This window comes from Dryobates pubescens, chromosome 4, assembly GCF_014839835.1.
Source record: "Dryobates pubescens isolate bDryPub1 chromosome 4, bDryPub1.pri, whole genome shotgun sequence".
NCBI classification, from domain to species: Eukaryota; Metazoa; Chordata; class Aves; order Piciformes; family Picidae; genus Dryobates; species Dryobates pubescens.
The window spans coordinates 46270411-46288273 of record NC_071615.1 but is presented as its reverse complement, the minus strand read 5'-3'; the positions used below and the strand labels follow the sequence as shown (position 1 = coordinate 46288273).

General features: G+C 42.4%; 1 protein-coding gene across 1 annotated transcript in view; it reads left to right on the top strand.

Annotated features, from left to right (window-relative positions):
• Positions 1-17863, top strand: part of TBC1D5 (TBC1 domain family member 5) — a 329215-nt gene that overhangs the window by 269608 nt on the left and 41744 nt on the right. Inside the window, exons 17-19 of the mRNA XM_054161226.1 lie at positions 3021-3106; positions 7954-8228; positions 13274-13333. Of these exons, the coding sequence (XP_054017201.1) occupies positions 3021-3106; positions 7954-8228; positions 13274-13333 (421 nt within the window). The remainder of the gene's footprint in view (positions 1-3020; positions 3107-7953; positions 8229-13273; positions 13334-17863) is intronic.

Here is a 17863-nt window from a genome sequence, read left to right as displayed (position 1 = left end):
GTAAATAGCCCCTCCCCAGCTTTCTTGCAGGCCCCCTTCAGGTTCTGGAAAGCTGCTATCTGGTCTCCCCAGAGCCTTCTCCCAGCTGAACAACCCCAACTCTCTCATCTTGTCCTCGTAGGAGAGGTGTTTCAGCCCTCTGATCATTTTAGTGGTGCTCATCTGGACCTACTCCATCAGGTCCATGTCTTTGTTGTATTGAGGCCCCCAGAGCTGGACACAATACTCCAAGTGAGGTCTTCCCAGAGCAGGGTAGAGGGGCAGAATCATCTCTCTTGATCTTCTGGCCACACTTCCTTTGATGCAGCACAGGATGCATCTGGCCTACTAGGCTGCAAGTGTACATTGTTGGCTCATGGTCACCTTTTTTGTCTGCCAGTACCCAAGTCCTTTTCTGCAGTGTTACCATACCACATCATCCCCCTAGCCTGTATTGATAACACAGATTGTCCCAGTGCAGGTTCAGGGCCTTGCACTTGGCCTTAATGATCCTTATGAGTTTTCCCTGGGCTCACTTCTCCAGCTTGTTCAGGTTCCTCTGGATGACATCCTATCACTCTGGCATATTGACAGCACCACTCAGCTTGGTGTCCTCTGCAAGCTTGCTGAGAGTGCATTCAATCCCTCTGTCTGTATCATTGGTGAAGATATTAAACAGCACTGGTCCCAGTACAGATCCCCGAGGGACACCACTCGTCACCCGTCTCCATCTGGACATCGAGCCATTGACCACAACCCTCTGGATGTGACCATCCAGCCAATTCCTTATCCATGAGACAGCCCACCCATCAAATCCTTATCTCTCCAGTTTAGAGAGAAGAATGTTGTGGGAGACAGTGTCAAAGCCTTGCAGAAATCCAGATAGAAGACATACATTGTCCTTCCCCTGTCCACTAATCTAGTCAGATGTAGAATAGCTTTTCATGTCTACCACCTCTTTAAATCTGCTTCCCTCTATTCTGAACATACAATATTTGGGTCCTTAAAACAAACTCCTTAACCTCCTCCAAAAAGAAAGTTTCCAAGGAAGGAGACTTATCTGCAGTTATGTGAGAGGCTAAGACTATGGATACTCCAGTCCATAATATCATCTAGAGGGCAAAAATACAACATGACACTAAAAGAGCTGAAGACTGACTCCATGGAAAATACAATATGCTCCTTTATCTATGACTTACTCTTTTGGAAAGGTCATGGTGTAGTTCCTTAGAACTGTATTTACTACTAACAGGACTTAAGAAGGCAGATCAGAATACAAGGAAATTATTTACTTTAATCCATTTCTCTTTTTTTTATAGATTTTGTTTTTTCTTAAGGCTTCTTTACCTTCAAATTACTCTAAATAATGCCCTTCATAATGCATTTCTTTCATCAAGACACTGCATGCATATACCGTGATCCACACTCGACCAATGCTCAGTGAATTATTAAATCCAAAAAGGGTGGTTTGAGAGCACTGAAGGCAGCGAAATAGTTTCACTGTGGTGGAAGTGGAGACTAACAAGTGGCTTCTGGTTTCAGTATGAATCATCTACATTTTATTGTAAGGGAACAGGTCTTTATTCGTGGCCTCTCTTTGAGCAGGGTGAAATCCGGAGAGATAAAAAAGTCTCCAAGTGCCATCTAGTGGCGGTGTTCAAGCTGTGGCTACATTGACTTCTTCCCCGAGGCAGTGCTAGTGATGCATTCGGTTCGCAGGATCACAGAATGTTAGGGTTTGGAAGGTGTGCTAGTTTCAACCCACCACAGAAGGGACCTCCAAAAAGCATCGAGTCCAACTCCCTGCCAGAGCAGGATCATAGAATCTTGTGCAGGTCACACAGGAACACATCCAGATGGGTCTTGAAAGTCTCCAGAGAATGAGACTTCACTACCATTCTGGGAAGCCTATTCCAGTGCTCCATGACCCTCACAGTACAAAAGTTCCTCCTCATGTTGAGGTGGAACCTTCTGTGCTGTAGTTTCTATCCATTGCCCCTTGTCCTGTCCTAGGGTGCAACTGAGCAGAGCCTGTCCCCTCCCTCTTGACACCCAGCCCTCAGGTATTTAGAAACATTGATTAAATCCCCTTTCAGTCTTCTCTTCTTCAGACTAAGCAGCCCCAGGTCTCTCAGCCTCTCCTCACAGGGCAGTGGTCCAGTCCCTTAATCATCGTAGTAGCCCTCTGTTGGACTCTCTTGAGTAGATCCTTGTCCCTCTTGAACTGGGGAGCAATATTGAACTGGATGCAATATTCCAGGTGTGGTCCCACTAGGGCAGAGTAGAGGGGGAGGAGAACCTCCCTGGATCTGCTGGACACACTCCTCTTCATGCACCCCAGGATCCCATTGGCCCTCTTGGCCACAAGGGCACATTGCTGTCCCATGCAGAACTTGTTATCCACCAGTTCTCCCAGGTCCTTCTCCACAGGGCTGCTCTCCAGAAGATCACCTCCTAACCTCTACTGGTGCAGTTTAATCTTCCTTCCCAGATGCAGGACCCTGCACTCATCCTTGTGGAACCTCCTTAGGTTCCTCTGTGCCCAGCTCTCAGTCTGTCCAGGTCTCGCTGAACGGCCACACTACCTTCAGGCCTATCAGCCAACCCTCCCAGCTTGGGTCAAAACGTTTGCTGTGGTTTCTCCTTACTGTTAACCATTTCCTGTAGATCAGAGGTGGTAAAATTCTGTCCCTGAGCTAAAGCAAGAAATCAGACCAGTATCTGAACTTGTCCGAGTGTGATTCTGTTGGCGATGTTCCCACTAGAGCTGCCAGCCTCAGCGCTGTGTGGAAGAGCGCCGGTTCCTGCGAGCGCAAGGTGGACTCACTGCTAACACTTGGTAATATTTTAAGACTTCACTTTTATGTAACTGGCATTATTGCCTTGAGAAGGCAGGATCCTGGGAAAACAAATGATTCCTTAAGCTGGTACCTTTCTAAACTTCATTAATGTGCATGCTTCCTGTCTCTGCTTTAAACAGCTCAGAGAATTCCAATAAGATATTAATTTTAAATTATTTTTTTCTTGGGGTTTTTTTTCAGAGAAATCCAAGACCAGTGACTCACCAATTCCAACAAAATTTAGATTATTACAAAGCACGTGGAGCAGACTTGATGAACAAAACCCGGTAAGCTATTTCTGTGTTGGCTGAACTAAAGCCTTACATAAACAAAATCTTTCACACTAGTCACTTTTAGCCCAAAGAGGAATTGCATACAAGCTCATGTGTTTATTTGATGCTATTTATTTTGAGTCTTTACCTTGCCTGTTATTTCATGAAAGATGAATGTTTCCCAGATACCATTGCTGTTAGCTTGCTGGCATTTTTTAAAGCTAAGGACATCCAGAATCATAGAATGGTCCAGGCAAGAAGGGACTTCCAAAGATCGTCAGGGACATTCCCAGCTAGATCAGGCTGCCCAGGGGCTCATCCAGCCTCACCTTGAATATCTCCAGGGAAGAAGCCTCAACCACCTCTCTGGGCAACCTGTTCCAGTGTTCCATGACCCTCATAGTGAAGAACTTCTTTCTAACATCCAATCTAAATCTGCCCTTCTCTAGTTTGAAGCCATTGCCCCTTGTCCTGTCACTGCAGGCCTTTGTAAACAGTCTCTCTCCATCCTTCATGGAAGCCCCTTAAGGTACTGGCAGGCTGCTATTAGGTTTCCCTGGAGCCTCCTCTTCTCCAGACTAACACCCCCAGCTCCCTCAACCTGTCCTCATAGCAGAGCTGTTCCAACCCCCTGATCATTTTTGTGGCTCTCCTCTAGATCCGCTCCATCAGGTCCATGTCCTTCCTATATTGAGGGCTCCACACCTGTACACAGTAGTCCAGGTGAGGTCTCACCAGAGCAAAGCAAAGTGGCAGAATCACCTCTCTGGATCTGCTGGCAATGCATCTTTTGATGCAGCCCAGGCTGTGATTTGCCTTCTGTGCTGCAAGCTCACACTGCCTGCTCATGTCCAGCTTCTCATCTATTAGCACCCCAAGTCCTTTTCCACAGGGCTGCTTTCTATTACCTCATCCCCCAGTCTGTATTGACAGTGAGGATTGTTCCAGTCCAGAACCCTGCACTTGCACTTGTAGAACCTCTTGAGGTTCAGCTGGGCACCTCTCCAGCCTGTCCAGGTCCCTCCGGATGCCATCCTGTCCCTCTGCTGTATTGACAACACCACAGAGCTTTGGTGTCTTCTGCAAACTTCATGATGGTGCACTCGAGCCCACTGTCTGTAAAAATATTAAAGAGCACAGGTACCAGTAGAGACCCCTGAGGGACACCACTTGTCACTGCTCTCCCTCTGGACTTCCAGCCATTGAGCACCACCCTCTGGATGCAATGTTATGTGTACCGAAAGCATGGTATAAAACACTGACAATGTTTTGTAGCTGATACTACATCTAATCACAGTCTGCAGTATCTGTGTACCAGAATCTCTGTAAGTTAAGTTGATTTAATGTAAATCCAGACTGAAGTACTTTTGAACAAACCTCTTTGCCACATTCCTCCCTTGTTTTAGAAACTACTTCTATCAAAGCTGCTTAAATTGCTTGCCGAGGCCATGCTATCTGGTAGTCGCATGTTACCCCTGCTGCAACTGGGTGGCCACAACGTGGGTGCTGCTTGCTGGTGGGTGGTGACTGGGTGGTGGCTGTGGGGCACAGCAGCAGAAGTCACAGTGTCTTAACCTGAATTTATACTGTCCCAGGTAGTTTCTTGAATTCCACATGGCTGTAGCCATAGAACTGTGCCTACCGAGTCACAGCACCTTGCTTGTCTTTAGACTTCTGCACCCCTCTCATGTTCTATTTAAATCAGTTAGATTAAAATCTGGCTAAAATTGAAATGGAGTGACTGCAAATCCATCTTTTTTCTTCTTTTTTTTTTTTTTTTTTAAACAGGCTTTTAAAGAGAGAAGGTTGTCCAAAATTACAACATTCTCTTGCAGTCGCTTAATATTTTTGTTTGTTCTTCTTTAAAATGGTCTCAGAAGTTGCCTGAACTTGAGGAATTAATTATTTGAAAATTCCAAATGAAGCATTCCAAGGATTTGGGGAAAAGAAAAAAAAAATACAACCCCCCCCACACACACACACAAAGAAATAAATCATAAAGACCAGGCAAGAAGGACACCTGTTGGAAACCTAAATTCTAAGAAAGCAAAAACGTGCACTGAATCTGTGTAGGAATATAAATTCATTACATATATGTATACAGGATGCACACTAAAAGACAGAAGAAATTGTTGAGAATACTTCAGATAGAGGAGTACCTGGAATAAACTTGCAGATAGAGGAGTACCTGGAATAAACTTGCCTCAACACGGGAACATTCAGGGTAGGTCAGACGTGGTAAATCAGTTTAAGATTTGACTGAAGAGAGGAAATGTTAGGAAATGTTCCTGCAGTGAAGAGAGAGATGGATTAGATCAACTGCCAGGTCCTTTTCATCTTTCATTCCACAGACTCAAAGTGATACATTTAAGATGTCTTGGCAAATCTCTAATATATATTGCTTGTTTTACCACATACACAACTTTTTAATCCATCATACTCGTATTTGTCTCTCCTAATGGCCTCTTACTGAAAAGAGAAATGCCTTTGAATAAGACTTCCTTAAAACAAAACATTTCCATCTTAGCAGAAAACTGCAGAGATTGAATCATCTGCCTACTGCTAGTTTAAAAATACACCATTCAGAGCCAAGGTCAATGATGCTTATTGTGATGAAATGATATTGTTTGCTTCTTAGATGGCATTCACATCTCTTTGATACTCATGCCTTACTTTTAAATGCATCTACTGATAACTACAACATAATCAATCAGCATTTTTCTTGTACTTATTTTGTGCATAAGGGAGGTTGTAGCCAGGAGGGGGTTGGGCTCTTCTCCCAGGCAACCAGCACCAGAACAAGAGGACACAGTCTCAAGCTGTGCCAGGGGAAGTTTAGACTCGGGGTGAGGAGAAAGTTCTTCACTGAGAGTCATTGGCCATTGGAATGTGCTGCCTAGGGAGGTGGTGGAGTCACCATCCCTGGAGGTGTTCAAGAGGGGATTGGATGTGGCACTTGGTGCCATGGTTTAGTCATGAGGTCTGTGGTGACAGGTTGGACTTGACGATCTTTGTGGTCCCTTCCAACCCTGACTGATACTATGATACTAAAAGCTGCTATGTCTCTCTTTGTCTCCGGAGCCTTCAATATAGGAAGGACATGGACCTGATGGAGCGGGTCCAGAGGAGGGCCACAAAAATGATCATGGGGCTAAAATACCTCAGCTATGAGGACAGGCTGAGAGAGCTGGGAGTGTTCAGCCTGGAGAAGAGGAGGCTCCAGGGAGACCTAATAGAAGCCTGCCTGTACCTGAAGGGGGCCTGCAGGAAGGATGGAGAGAGACTGTTTACAATGGCCTGCAGGGACAGGACAAGGGACAATGGCTTCAAACAAGAGAAGAGCAGATTTAGGTTGGATATCAGGAAGTAGTTCTTTACTATGAGGGTGACAGAACTGGGAGGAACCCTGATGCCCAGGGAGGTGGTGGAGACCCCTTCCCTGGAGATACTCAAGGTGAGGCTGTACGAGGCCCTGGGCAACCTGATCTAGTTGGGGATGTCCCTGCTGGCTGTGGGGAGGTCAGACTGGATGACCTTTGGAGGCCCCTTCTGGCCTGGACCATTCTAGGATTCTCTGATACGGCAGCATGGCCTCGTACTATCTCTTGAGTGTGCAGGCTCACATGCTTTTTTCTGCTCTCATTTCAGCCATATCTATTCTGAGTAAACAGCTCTGCTAGTTTTGTTTTCTGGATATATTCTATGTGTGCATATGCATTTATGTTGTGTACTCTAAAAAAAAGCATATTTAGACACTGCATGAAACTACATGAAATGCACAATTAGAATTACTTTCCCAGGTGTCTGTGCAAGTCACTCATATTAATTAATTCCTCATTTGGTTTGAGTGAAACTTCCCCAAAACGTTGCAAAAGTACAAAGATTGTTTTAATTACATGTGTTTATTCAAAACATTTAAATACAACTATTGCTGTCACTGATGTACAGATCAGCAAAATGAAACCTCAGCAGTGGAAAGGTCTCTGCAATTGTGAGATATTTCTATGAAGGATATCTCAAGCATTAACCATATAAACCAGGGAAATATTGTATGAACAAATAGGACTGGCTTTGCTGATCCTTGGTGTATGTGAACACTTCAGCTGGGAATGTGAAGCTCCTTTCCTCTTTATTTTAGACAGATTAAATGACAATTTCCTCATTCTTAATGTTGCATGTAACTGAAGTGAATTAAATGTCCAGCTGCCTGTAACTGAAGTGAATTAATAATGACAAGGATCATGATATGTGTTATATCCTGAAGTCATTCTTCAGCCAACATTGCTGTAGAAATCAGGATTCCTGTTAAAAAGTGCTTGGCTTAAAATGACTGGGCTGGGCAGAAGGTTAAGTGAGAGCAAAGACATCTAGCTCTCCCAACCTAAAAATAGTCTAGTGCCAGTTTTGCATGCTGAAAGATGTGTTTAAGTTGAGTTATTTTAAGCATTTAAGATAATTTGGTGCAGTGGAAGTTAATATTAAAGCAGTCATTACGTAAGAAGTGCAATAAACTCAGTGCTACAAAGATTCTTGTGATGCCTTACAGCTTGTATTGGCTTTTGTCACTCTTTCATTTGCTCTGTTTGAAAAGACAAGTTTAAAAACCCCACTTTGTGTGGTGTTTAGTCTGCAATTTTTGGGGAGGGTTTGGAAAAGCTCACACCATATGCAGCCCCTGTAAACCCTGTGCATATCCCATTGCAACTGCAGTAAAATGCTCTCTTTGTAATGTTCAAATGTTAGAATTTCCCCAGCCCCCATTTTTGGAGAACAATGAAGAACAATGGAGAACAATGGAGAAGATTGCTGTGCCTGTCCAAACTGTTGACAAGGATGTGATATTCCTTCTCTTCTTCTTTCAGTGCCAGTGCTAAGACTGCCCCTCTGAACATTAACAAAGTCTCCAACAGCTTACTGAATTTTGGCCGAAAGCTCATTGCTCCAGCTATGGCTTCAGGTGGGGCTGTGGGTGCTCCTGCCGGCGGGAGCAGCTTACCTCCCCCTGCAATGCCCATCAGAAGCACAGTGGAAGCCCCCCAGCACCACCACCACCAGCACCATCACCATCACCACCAGCACCAGGCACAACAGCAGAGAATGATGAAGTCCGAAAGCATGCCAGTTCAGCTGGGCAAAGGTAAAGGTGAAAAGCGTGGCAGTGCCATGACAGAAGGAAGCTTTGCCATATGTCTTAAGGACTGAAGAAAGTTCTTGTGTTGATTTTATATCAATGGGTACCTCTTTGAAGGAAGCAGAAAAAGCAGGGTTTTGTTAAGGAGGACATGTGTGCTAAGTATGGCAGCACATTTGCGGTGTAATACATGGCCTAGTCATGAGGTCTGTCGTGACAGGTTGGACTCAATGATCCTCGAGGTCTCTTCCAACCTTAGTGATACTGTGGTACTGTGATACAGAATTCAATGTTACCTGAAGAATGTAAAAATGCAACAAGAAGCTTTGAACCTTTAAAAACCATATTTATCAGAAATTCCATCAGACATACCAACAAACCACAGCATTATCATAAACATTAGCCAATTAATTTTTCAGTCTTTCAAATGTGACATATTTTTAAATGCGAGCCTAATTTCACACATTTTTTTTTCAGGTTATTGGCCCAAATCCCATACATAACAATATTAACTGAATGCATGAGAAGGAAGTTAGATCACAGAATCTCAGAACATTAGAGGCTGGAAGGGACCTCCATAGATCAGCGACACCAACCCCCCCTGCCAAAGCAGGACCACCTAGGGTAGTCCACACAGGAATGCAGCCAGGGAGGGTTTGAATGTGTCCAGAGAAGGAGCCTCCACAACCTCTCTGGGCAGCCTGTTCCAGGGCTCCCTCACCCTCACTATAAAGAAGTTTCTCCTCATGCTGAGATGAAATCTTCTGTGTTCAAGCTTGTACCTTTTGTTCCTTGGCTTATTACTGTGCACCACCGCAAAGAGTTTGCCCCCCTCCACTTGACACCCAGCCCTCAGATATTTGCAGAATACTTTCTGTGTAGATTATTTGAAAAGTTATCTGAACAATAACATGGATTTGCCTTCTAATAATTTTCAATGGCTCCATGCCCTTTCTCTGTTTAGTAAATACTACATCTCTTCCTTGAGCCAAAGGTTGGAGTGTATGATCTCTAAGGTCCCTTCCAACCTAAGCCATTCTATGATTTTGTATTTCTTGAGGACCTTTCAAACAACAAAGTCACAAGCTCAACTTTGGTCATTGTTTCCTGCACTCTGCTGTCCTCAAGGTATGTTACTGCTTTTCCTCTTCAGTCAGCCTAGGGCAGTGAGTCCTTTCAAAGGAGTATTTAGTGAGATGGTATCTGCTGCTTCTAGCAAGTCATCCTAAGCAATGATTATAAGTTTGAGGCCTGATGCTGATCACCTTGAAACATTACATAGGATTGCATCATATTTTTCACCAGTTTGGAATGTATCATGGAATTGTCAGGGTTGGAAGGGGCCTCAAGGATCATCTAGTTCCAACCTCCCTGCCATGGCAGCCCTTGTGTATGCCAACTAACACATTGCATCATCCAGAAATGCACCTGCCACTTTGTACAAGAAGCAGAACAGTAGCTGTTTGGTCATTGTCATGTGCAAGTTGTGCACATATGTCTCCATCACCAAGAATATGGAGGTATGGTAAAGCTATCAATAAATAACACAAATTTATGCACAAAGCATTTTCAGTACCTGCATCCTGTTCTCTCTATCCATATTTGGTACAGCACTTGCAGAAGTAATTTAAAAGCAACAAAGTGTAAATAGACTTTTTTAAAGCAGCTGAGATGCCAGTGAGTTGTGTTTTACATATCAGTGTCATACTTGTTGTTCCAGACCAGTATCTTGCCTGTAGTTGGATAGAAAGTACATCTAACTACACTGGCAAGTGCCATAATTTATACATTTACAACTTATATCTTTTAAGAGCAACCCAAAATTTCAAAGGGAATATAAAATCTCCTAGAGGCTGCCCAGTGAATTCTTTCTGAAATAAGTTTAAATGTAGGAATCATAGAATCATAAAATGGTCCAGGCAGGAAGGGACTTCCAAAGGTCATACAGTCCGACCTCCCCACAGTCAGCAGGGACATCCCCAACTAGATCAGGTTGCCCAGGGCCTCGTTGAGCCTCACCCTTGAATATCTCCAAGGAAGGGGCCTCAACCACTTCCCTGGGCAACCTGTTCCAGTGTTCCACCACCCTCATAGTGAAGAACTTCTTCCAGATATCCAAGCTAACTCTGCCCTTCTCTAGCTTAGAAAAAATAAACTAAAATAATCCCTGTTCGCAGTGCCACTGTGGCAGAGACAGCCTTAAAAGACCTTTTTGGAGCATGATGCAGATGCCTCTGTAAACATACCAACACCATCTTCATTGCATTTTAAAGATCAGAATACATTATAGAATCATAGAATCATTAAGGCTGGAATAGACCTTTAAGATCATCAAGTCCAACTGTAACCTAACTACCCTGACCACTAAACTATATCCTGAATTGCCACATTTACAGCTTCTTGAGCACCTCCAGGGATGACAACTCCACCGTCTCCCTGGGCAGCCTGTTCCAGTGCCTCACCACTCTCTCAGTAAAGAAGTTATTCTTAATGCCCAATCTAACCCTCCCCTGGCACAACTTAAACTCATTTCCTCTTGTTCTATCACTAGTTACTTGGGAGAAGAGACCAACACCAGCCTCACTACATCATTTGGTGGTAGAGACCAATAAGATCTCCCTGTAACCTTCTCTTCTCCAGACTAAACAACCCCAGCTCCCTCAGCCTCTTCTCATATGGCATGCCCTCCAAACCCCTCACCAGCCTCATTTCTCTTCTCTGGACACACTCCAGAACCTGAATGTCTTCCCTATACTGGGGCCCCCAGAATTAAATGCAGTACTCAAGCTGCAGCCTCACCAGGGCTGAGTACACTCCCCTTCTTTTCAGTTCTGTGCAGATAGAATCACCACCCCAAAACAGTGCTGTACATTATCTCCCTGAGGGAGGGCACTCCCCATAGCTCTGAGAAACTGCAGGTACTTTTATTCCAGGTATTAAGATTTAGGGTGTGGAATATATCCATACCTTGAGAAGCACTCATTCCATTCTTGTTCATGCTGAACTTTTAATATGCCTTTTTACCTTCTGCACCAGTGGGATGTTTTCAGGCCTCTCTAGCCTTTGAGAATCTAAAAGCTGTTTGGCATGGGGTTTAATTATAAGGCTCTCAAGTTACTGACTAGCTGGCATGAATTTAGAATTTAAATGGATAGGACTTTTGCACTTCCAGGTGATGGAACACTCACAGGTGCTCAGTTGGACACTGTAACAGGCTGAAGTGCTGTAAGTCTAGCAGGCATCAAGTTATAAAAGAAGTCTTCTGGTTTTCTCATATTGTAGTGGTTCTTTCAGGCTTTGAATGCTCAAGTAAGTAGTGCTGATAATTTAAATTACTATGTAGAAGGTTTTAAGTTTGAAGAGATTAAATTAATTGCCCGATCTGCTGTTTTTTTATTAAGTGTGAAGGAGTCCTTGGTGAGAAAAGAGCTTGCAGGACTGGAAAAATAATCCTGTCACAGCTTTAACAGCTCTGTACAGACTGAGTTAACCACTCACAAACTAGCAGCAGTGACAGGTGCCCATTCATGCTGCCACCTCAAGGGGTAGCTTGTGCTGTGCTCTCAATGAGGGATGATAGGGTTATGTAATGGACAGCAATTATTTCTCACTCCAAAGTTTTGGTACTTGCTGATTTTCTTAAGAAAAAACCCACATAATTTAGATAATGCAACTGGAAAAACAGCAAACTACTAATAAAAACAGCCTAGGTGCAAGCCTGTCATTCCAGATCCATCTTCAGCATTACAAATCACAGTTTGATGAAGTATCCAGAGACATAACTGGAAATTCAGTTCCTCCTAGTAATATATCAATCCCATTCAGCCTGTGCTCAGCACAAAAGAAGGCTCAGTATCATTACTGGTTACTTATGCAAGGGGCTTGAATATTCTGTTGATTCTACACGACGAAGGAATTCTTGGGAATAAAGGTTGGGTTGGGTTCAAATCTCAGCTTCATTGGGTTGTCAGTTGAGTTTGTTGGCTTGAAAGACAAAAATGTTGATAATGAAAAAATACCAAAAATTCCTGTTCCACTGAATTCTGGAGTGTTCAGGAGCTCTCTGGTTACCAACCAGCAGTATGTTGGCAGAAAAAAACAACCCAACAAAAGTCTTCCTTTTTCACTTCTTCCACAATAGTGCCAGATACAGTTTTCCTTCTAGGTCCTTCCACACTGAAACCCAGAAGTCTTTTTCATTTGAATGCCTTTATCACAAGGACACATTAGAGGAATGGTTTGAAGATGAAGCTCTGCCAAAACTCTTATAATGTTTTTTTTTAGGAGTTTCCAGACTACTGCTTGTCTTTATGAGTTGATACTTCTGTGGTATTTGTTGTAACACAGAATTTCCAGCCACCAGATATGCCCTAAAGAAACTATCTCTGTACTTAGAATAATTTATGAACCACATCTAGAAAATTAGGATGCTTTATTCAGAAGGAGTAAGAGCTATTCCTTACCAATAGCAGAACTGAATACAAATTAATCAAACACTGATTAACAAATGCTTTGTTTTTCCTATTCAAAAATACATAAGTATTCTTAGACAAATAATGAAATTCTTATTGACAGTAAGAATATCACAGGATGTTAGGGGTTTAAAGGGACCTCCGGAGATCAAGTTCAACCCCCCTGCCAGAGCAGGACCATAGAAGCTATTGCAGGTCACACAGGAATGCATCCAGATGGGTCTTGAAAGTTTCCAACATGATGCTACCAAACTAGCAGGATACCACTGTCAGTGTAGAATACCAGAAACAAAATGGGTTTGATTGTTTTGGGTTCCAATTTTGATAAATTAATCTCTTAGAACACTGTTTGTGTCTGAATGCAGCATGTAATGCACTGGTTATTAAAACTGCCTGTTGGGGTTTTCATATGCTCTCACGCTGCTCTCTTAACAATGTTTGAGCTCAAAGCAGGGTCTTCCAGCTAACAACCCCAAAGTTGCAGGGTCTTCCAGCTAACAACCCCAAAGTTGCAGGCTCTTTTCTTCAGTGAATTGCATTTGTTGGGGAAGCTTTTCTAACGCTGTGTTTGTTTCCCAGGCGAGGCAGGCACGGGCAGCGATGCTGGGCAGCAGCAGCAGCATCCCCCTGCCCTCCCAGGTACGGTTGCTGCGGGGGCAGCGGCACTTGCTGCTCCTGCAACACTGCCCTCCTGCTCCATTGGCCACCCTGCGGGTTTCCGAACACATGTGGCATCGCCATTCAGTGCCATTGTCCATCCGCCGTGTGGCGCTGTTGGGTAGAGAGAGGGAAGCGGCTTCGCTTCATCTCTCCCCGACCGTGCTGCCTGCCGCCCGTCTGTTACATTCGCTGTACGCCAGCATCCCTTTTGCCACGGATGTATGTTTGCCTTGTGCTTCGTGGTCCATGTCACACTTTGTCGTATGGGGCAATTCGACTGTCGGTGTCTCTTTCAGCCGCATATTTCCCTGTTGTCATATGTGAAGCAGGTATTTTGAGCTAAACATCTAACTTCAATGCATTTGACTAAAGAGGAGCTTCCATGCCTTGGCCTGTAATAGTAAGCATGTGGGTTTATAGGATGAGATGGTTTGGATACATTTTGAAAGAGCTGGAAGCCTTTGTTCCAGTTTCAGTGTAGAAGAAAAAGGGAAATTAATTAATCTGCAAAGTTTTGTAAAAATCCTATCATTCTTTTTGAACATTTTAATACTCTGCCTCCTGACTGTGGCAAATACAGACTAATAGATGAGCATATCTGAATGGGTTTGAATTATATATTGTGCCTTCTGTTCTTCTTGGTGCCTTTGTCCTCGCTCTCCTTATAAGTACAAAACCTATTCTTTTCCTCTGTAGGGGCCAAAAAGTATGAGCCATCAGTTTTGTATGCCTTTTATATGCCTTCCTCAGACTTTTCAGTAGAGACCTCCAAAATTCATTATTATCTCCCCTGTAACTTAACTCTAAATTAGTAAGACCTGAGGCTTGCTTTTCTTTCATTGTAAGTCCTCTCCACTCCTCTCATCATCGTCTTTTACTTTATTATACATCCTTATTACAGGCCACATTACATTTCAACTTCCCTTTTTTTCAAGACACTGCCTGTCTCCACCCTCTGCCCTGCCATCAATCCCAGCAGTTTGACGCCTTTTTCCCACTAACACATCCCTGTGTTTTCCAAATGGTTTTCAGTCAGCGCATTTGTAACCCCGAGGTCAGCCCCAATGTCATTAGCAACAGGCAAGTAATGAGCCAGTAGAAACCAGCATATGGAGATAATGCTGCTCCTTTTTGCTTCAGAATTGGGTGCATTTTTAGTGCATACTCTGAACTATTTATGTATTTTAGTGTGCATGTATATATTCTATTCTATTTTTTGATAGATCCTATGCAGTAATACTGTGTTCTGACTACTGCTTACAGTAGGGATCCTTAGATATTTGTTCTGTGTGTCTCATAAGCATTTACTTGATTTCCATACCTGGGGTTGCTTCTCTTATATCATTAGATGGTCAAGAGATTAGAATCTCTCTAACCTTTCAAGGAGGCATAGTGAAGTTGTTAGAACATGTAAAGTAGACTGACAGTTTTGATTTCAGAGATATTCTTAGATTGCTGATTAAGCTGCTAAGAAAGAGAGAGATTAGTTTATCAGTTTATACATTTTGATTCTATATGGAAGGTAAGAGTTCTGATATTTTATGCTGGGTTTTTTGGTCCTTTTTTTTCCTGAGAAACAATCCAAAATTAGAAACTCTCTCAAATTATCTTCTTGTTAAGGTGAATGTACCACGCTGCCTATTAAAAAGGATTCAGAATCAGTAAGATACACAACAGAGAGGACGCAAATGGAATTTTGTGTAATTCTCCCTGGATCATGAAATCTCTGCATTGGTGCTACAGTAATATTTCCAAAGTTACATAAGGGTTGTTAATGCCTCAGCAACTGATGCTCACATAATACATCTGAAAGACTTCACAAGCTTCATGGTGACTTGTTACACTTCTTATAGCATCTCCATTATGCTTCTGTGTGGGAAAGATGATAGGTGGCTCTTCTATTGCCTTAGGGAAAACACAGGGAAAACTCAGGATTGGTGTGACTTGTCTTTCAGCTTTCTGATTTACAGTTGTAAAACTGATGACTCCTCTGGACACTGGAAAAGCCTATTACAATCCAAGAACTCTGTTTTATGATGTGCAACACACTGTAATTATTCATAAGTGCTATTCTCTCTGTCTTGCTCAATTCTTGAACACATCCCCAGGTAGTCTGTGTCACAGTGCTGTTCACAGGATTCGCTTGTTGATGCAGAAGGATCAGGTGCATTCTAAGCTTTCATATTACCTGGGTATGAGGCATATAGAAATAGTATTATAATCACTTCTAACCACTTTACTACTTCTCAATCTTGTTTTCAACATACTGCTTTTATTTTTCATCTTCCTTATATTTTATAGTCCACAAGAAGCAGATTAGTTATGTTCTCGGTGTGAGCAAATTCCCTTTTAGGACAGTCTTACTGTTTTGTCCACAAAATCTCAGCTATAAGAATTTCTGCTCTTGTTTAGTTATACAATTAGCTTCACATTCCATTCCTCTAAACTGTGATCCATCATTTGAAGTGTGTCTGTTTGGTAGCCATAAGGATGTTTCTCTGTCTTCTCATTTTCTTCTTTTTGTCTTGGAGCTGAAAGACAGAATATAGGAAGGAAAAGAACCAAAGCAACCTTACAGAAACAATCCCTTTTCCATCATCTTAACAAGCTTTGTTATTTCATGTACATGAGTTCTTCAACTATATTTGAAGTTATCCTCTCTCAATGCTAGCTATGAAGTATTACCACATAATCTGCTTACTTGCAGGTGAAGTGGGCTAAGAGCCAGCCATGCAGAGGAGGAGTATGTGACAAACACAGACTGCTTATTGTTTAACTTTTCTTGTGGTTTTTTAATCTTGACCCTATCTGGAAAATATCTTCTTATTACTGGGATGGGAAAGAGAGGGCATTTAGTCTGGTTGATAAATAATAGAATGTCTTTTCATTGTACTGTGCCCACCAAATAGATTCTTTTATGTTTAGCATTTATGCTGGCTGCTCTGGCTTAGCTGTGTGAATTTCTTTATAAATGCTTTATTCGCTAAAATATGTAATTTCATATGTTCTAAAACTATTTTTAACTGTTACCTCCTGTAAAACCACATTTCCATTGTAAATTGCCACTATGAATTGCATTTAAAGTGTCCTTCTTACATAAAAGCAACTGTAAGGATAATGGTGTTGCCAAGTGACACGATTTTACCCTAAAATTAGATATCTTCTCAAAACCTTATTGTGACCAAATTATTTCTGCTGTTTGCCATGCAGCATTTTCTCCTTTTCCACCTCTAAAATTATTTACAGAAGTGGAGAGTCATGTTCACCTGATTAATGCATATCCCATTTATCTCAAAAATATGGAGGCAAAAGTTAAGTGAGATCTACAGCTTTCATCTCCTGCACTTTTAGGAAGCTGCTCAAGAGTAAGTGGTAGGTAAGAAGTGACTAGAGGGGAGCTGGGAAGAAACAGGTAAGTACAGCTGAATGAAGCTGGTGAGAAGGAAAGAATATATAAAGGAACAAGTTGGAATAAGGACGCTGCAGAACAGAGAATTCTGAAGAAGGCAAGGAGGCAGACAGAGGAAGGTCCACAGGATTATAGGAAGAAGGGCATAGAACCTAAGAGGGTCATGGGAGAAATGAGCAAAATAAGGCAGCAGAGAATGAAGAAGAAGCAATTTATATGCCACTTTTCTTCCAGAAGACATTAAGTGCATAAATTAACCCAGATGCTTTCTTGGATTTTGTCCTTTCTAGTCTGTTGGTCAGTTCACTGAGAGCTTGAGTTGATCTTTCTCTTCACCCAGCTGGTGGCCAAGCATGGCAGCTTTGACTTCCACACCACATTTTCTTCAATGACTGGATTAAATTCTTTCTGTACAAGTAGATTTTGCTAGTTGTTTCCTTTTGTTTAAAATGTTTGATCTCAACAGATCTAGTCTCCTTTTGTACCTAAGTCTGTATTTCTTTCTGTGTTTTCTGCAGCCTTTTCTTCCTGATTTTCTTTCACTTCTTTGTCTTTTAGTTTTGTTTTGTTTCTCTAGAAACTTCTGTCATGGGGGAACACCACAGTGCATGAGGAAGTTTCCAGAAAAGGAGTCCAGTTTGTATTTTCAGAATTAGTAGTGCATCCACAAAGACAACATTCTGAATGCAATACTATGTGGCATATCTGTCAGTAAAACTGGTACATGGTGTAGGAGCAGCTCAAAGCAAAGAAGGGTGAACCACTGGCATCTGCAAGGCAGGTGGTTTCATGTTTGATCACAGTTTTGGAAAGGAGATGAAGCTGCACCTGTGACATCTGAGAGACTTAGTTTCAGGGGATCAAGCTTTATGCTATAGATGGTAGCAATAAAATGTACACCAGAAACAAAGGAAAGATGAACATTTTAATTTGCATTGGGTCACTCTGGATTGACTTCCTCATACATGTAATAGAAAGGTTTTTAAAACTAGGATATATCTGACCTAAGGCAACATTTTCTTGATGAAGTTAATGCAAAGGACATATTAATTGGGATTTATTTTTTTTTTTTGCTCCTGAAGCTAATGGAAATAAATTTT